General features: G+C 37.2%; 1 protein-coding gene across 2 annotated transcripts; it reads left to right on the forward strand.

Annotated features, from left to right (window-relative positions):
* LOC109851220 lies at positions 330-3,235 on the forward strand. 2 transcript variants are annotated; one of them, XR_002249723.1, is made up of 3 exons: positions 330-2,480; positions 2,566-2,988; positions 3,064-3,235. XR_002249723.1 is itself a non-coding variant. In XM_020421255.1 (3 exons), exons 1-3 carry the CDS (start codon positions 352-354, stop codon positions 2,998-3,000), a joined length of 2,481 nt encoding a protein of 826 aa, XP_020276844.1. In that variant the 5' UTR covers positions 330-351; the 3' UTR covers positions 3,001-3,235. The 2 variants fall into 2 exon arrangements, 1 of the variants encoding a protein (XP_020276844.1); XM_020421255.1 differs by having other exon boundaries at positions 2,566-2,802; positions 2,886-3,235.

A 4,404-nucleotide genomic window follows, 5' to 3' on the forward strand; every position in this document is an offset into this window, starting at 1 on the left:
ATAATTATATATAATTTACAGATGAGGGTAATTCCTGACAAATCATGGATAGATATCCCACGGCTTCATAGATTTCGTGACACACGATACAAGGAGGGATGTGAAGCCTTCATACGTTATGCAGAAATGAATCCGAGAAAATTAGCAAGTGGTGCTATGTATTGTCCTTGTTGCATGTGTAGGAATTTGAAATTGCTGAATAGTAATGATATACGGATCCACCTAATGAAATCAGGTTTTGATGAAAAATATAAATATTGGAACTGGCATGGGGAAGGTATCACTGAAGATGAGGATCCAAATGTGCGTGTCGGTACGTCCGGTGGACAACGAATAGATGACACAGAAACAATGTTGAATGATATTTTTCCTCGACCTAGAGAATTTGAGGGTGATGATAATGTCGAGGATGATATCGGAGATAAAAGTGAAGATGATATCGATGTTGAAGCTGAAGAAGTAGGAGATGATGGAAGTGCCGAAAATATTGATGATATGCATTCCTCCGCAGAAATAGAACGAATATTGAAGCTACTAGAAGATAGTGAAAAGGACTTATATGAGGGATGTACCGAGTACTCCAGATTTTCATTTATGCTAAAACTCCTACACATTAAGACACTTAGCGGTATGTCAGATAATTATTTTGAAATGCTTCTTGATTTGCTTCGAACTGTAATACCTGGAGGAGTGAATAGCATACCCCAAACAACTTATCAAGCTGAGAAGATTGTCGCTGCTCTGGGTCTAGATTATAATAAGATTGATGCATGTCCGAATGATTGTATTTTGTACCACAAGGCCAATAAAGACCTTCAAGAATGTCCGACATGTGGAGTTTCTAGGTGGAAACAACGTACAAATTCTTCAATAAGGATTACAACGGAGACAGAGATAACACAGAAGAAAATTCCAGCCAAGGTGCTTCGACATTTTCCATTAGCTCCTAGATTGCGAAGATTGTACATGAACAAAGAAACGGCGAAAAATATGAGGTGGCACAAGGAAGATCGAGTAGATGATGGTAAATTGAGACATCCTGCTGATGCGGTAGCTTGGAAGCATGTTGATAAAATTTATCCTCGATTTGCCGAAGATTGCAGAAATGTAAGACTGGGTCTGTCAAGTGACGGATTCAATCCATTTGGGGTAATGAGCTCTGGTTGGTCTACTTGGCCAGTTGTACTAATGCCATATAATTTACCTCCATTGCTTTGTATGAAACAGCCATTTATGATACTTTCATTACTGATACCCGGTAAACATGCACCTGGAAATGATATTGATGTTTACTTAGAGCCTCTAATTGATGAGCTGAAACAACTATGGTCTGAGGGTATTGTAACATATGATGCCCATTTAAAAGAATCGTTTAGATTACGTGCTATTCTATTATGGACGATTAATGATTTTCCAGCCTATGCTAATCTGTCTGGGTATTCCACAAAGGGAAAGTGTGCTTGTCCTGTATGTGGTCCGGAATTTGAAGCTCTTCAATTACCACATAGCCGAAAGAGTTGTTATTGGTTTAATCGAAGGTGGTTGCCCTTGAGTCATAAGTACAGAAAATTATCAGCTAAGTTTGATGGCACAGTTGAGAAAAGAATGAAGCCGCGTCAACTCACAGGTACTGAGATCGTTCAATTACTTGAGGGGTTTCCAAAAGTTGTGTTTGGGAAAAAACGCTATTCTAAATTTAGCCCGCTCAGAGTAAGAGATTATTTAAAGTCAAAAAGGCCACTGAAGCGTAAGCGAAAGGTCCGGAAAATGCAAGTTGAGGAAGAAGACCAAAAATTACCTAGAGGATGGACTAAATTTAGTATCTTCTTTCAGCTACCTTATTGGCAAAATCTTAAAATCCGCCACAACTTAGATGTCATGCATATTGAGAAAAATATATGTGATAACATAGTATCAACTCTCCTACAAGATGCAAACAAGTCGAAGGATGATCTACGGGCGCGCCAAGATCTGACTGCTTTGAATATCCGAAATGATTTGCAAGCTCAAGATGTTGGACTTAAAAAATTAAAGTTGCCTCCGTCTCGTGTTACACTGACAAATGAGCAGATGCAACGATTTTGTGAAATTCTCAAATCAGTAAAGTCTCCGGATGGTTACTCTGCTAACATTTCAAATAATGTCCAAGTGCAAGAGCGAAAACTCTTAGGTCTGAAGACCCATGATTATCACGTTCTTCTCCATCAATTGCTTCCTGTTGCAATCCGTAACAATATGGATAAAGAAGCGTCGAAGATTATTATTGAGTATTGTGGGTTTTTCAGAAAATTATGCTCTAAAGTCATAGATGTAGATGAATTTAAAAAACTTGAAGCTGAGGTCCGAGTTACTCTATGCAATATGGAAGTAATATTCCCTCCTTCTTTTTTTACGGTTATGGTCCATCTTACCCAGCATCTTGCAAGAGAGGCTAGAATCGCCGGACCTGTTACTTATCGTTGGATGTATCCGATTGAGAGGTAAATTATATTTTTTTTTGCATTCATTACTTGTATATGCGTTTTTGAAATTACCGTGCTAATAATTAGTTATTTTGATTCTAAGATACTTGGGCTCCATGAAACATAATGTTCGCAATCGAGCTCGTCCAGAAGGCTCGATAGCTGAAGGATACGTGGCAAATGAATGCTTTATTTTTGCATCACGTTACATGCGCCAGAAGAAAACCACGGCTCAAGTACCAGATAAGGAGAGAAAGCGTGAAAAATATCCGAGATCTCTCTTAGAACAAATTCATGCATATGTGCTGGAAAACCTTGATATGTTCGCAGACTATCGAAGGTAACAAATAACACCAGAAATATAGATGAGACTATTCATTTTACATAATGTTCGCAATGCAAACTTATATATTGTTTATGTAGGCGACATTTGGAGAAGCTTAAGAATGAAACAACCGGTAGGAATGCAGCGCATAATATTCAGAAAAGACATAGGAAAGAATTTTCTGATTGGTTAAGATTTGATGTAAGTATTTAACAATTAATTTATGAACATTCATAATATAACATCCCCTAAATATTCTGAAATTTTTTGTCTTAGGTTGATAAATCACTTCTTGATGGTACTACGTTACCAGATGAAATTATTATACATGCACAACGCCCTTATTATGAAGTGAGACGTTATAATGAGCATTTGGTCAATGGATATAAATTTCGAACGCTAGAGACTGATGATAGGAGGGTAACTCAGAACAGTGGGGTCATGGGCTTGTTTGCTCAAGAATGTTTTTCAAGTATAAGAGATCAGAATCCAATTCTAGCTGACATATTATATTATGGCCAATTAGAAGATATCGTTGAGGTAATTTACGGGTTTGGTAAACCAAAACAATGTACTTACACGATGTTCAAGGTTCGGTGGTGTCCTGCAAAAAAGCAAAAGGATCATTATGGATTTACACTAGTCAATCTTCACCGAGAAGTATATACGGATGAGAAATTCATTTTGCAGAACAAGCTGATCAGTGCTTCTATGTGAAAGATCCGAATGTCATGTCTGATTGGGTGGTTTTGTACAATGAGCCAAGATCTGTTGTTCTTCCTAATAACAATGAAAAAAATATTGAAGAAAGTGAAGATAATTATAGTGAACCAATTGGTTCATCTGATGATGTTTGGCAAGAATTCTCTTCCGCACAGAATGTGGCGCTGGATGTAGGTATGAACTATATATGTTACACCACATTATCGATTTTTATCTTATCATAATAAAAACAATAATGCATTTCATAACAACATATCTCATGAGCATGTATACAATTTTTTCTTAACAATTGTCTTTATTAAATTTGCAGATGAGGAGGAGGATTAGGAGGCTCTTTGACCAGGGTGATCGATCACGGAGTATCACCCCAGGTAGTGGTGCTGATGATCCACTACCATCTCCGGATGCAGGTATAAAAATTAATTAATACTTTAACATGTTTTATAAATTTTTAGTTATCTAGCTCATAGTATTCATTTGTTGCAGATGTGGGATATTCATCACCCAGCGGTTCTGATGCAGCACCAGAATCATCCCCCGACACAGGTATTAAATATTTAATAATTGATAATGGTCAATTAAAATTTAATATTAATGATTCTTCTTTCTTATGTAGGTGCTACTTGGACCCCGACATATCCATCATATACATTCCATACTGACTTGCGGCCAAAGACACATGACTATCTCAGTTTACCCTTACCTCCGGACTCTCATAAGTCCAAGGTTGACTCAAGGAAGTACCACCCACGTGCTGCGAGAAAGTTACAGGAAATGCTTCCTATGTTGGAGACTAGGAAAGCTAATGCACTCGCAGCAAAAGAAAGAGAGATAGCGAATGGTAAATTGTATAAATACTTTTAATTTTTACATTTGTATATTATATGATATATT

This window comes from Asparagus officinalis, chromosome 8 (assembly GCF_001876935.1).
Source record: "Asparagus officinalis chromosome 8, Aspof.V1, whole genome shotgun sequence".
Taxonomy (NCBI): Eukaryota; Viridiplantae; Streptophyta; class Magnoliopsida; order Asparagales; family Asparagaceae; genus Asparagus; species Asparagus officinalis.

Coding starts and splice junctions, on each gene's coding strand:
- LOC109851220 (XM_020421255.1), top strand. CDS start 352: ATGTTGAATGATATTTTTCCTCGACCTAGAGAATTTGAGGGTGATGAT. Junction 2,481..2,565: donor TGGATGTATCCGATTGAGAG/GTAAATTATATT, acceptor TTTGATTCTAAG/ATACTTGGGCTCCATGAAAC. Junction 2,803..2,885: donor ATGTTCGCAGACTATCGAAG/GTAACAAATAAC, acceptor TTGTTTATGTAG/GCGACATTTGGAGAAGCTTA.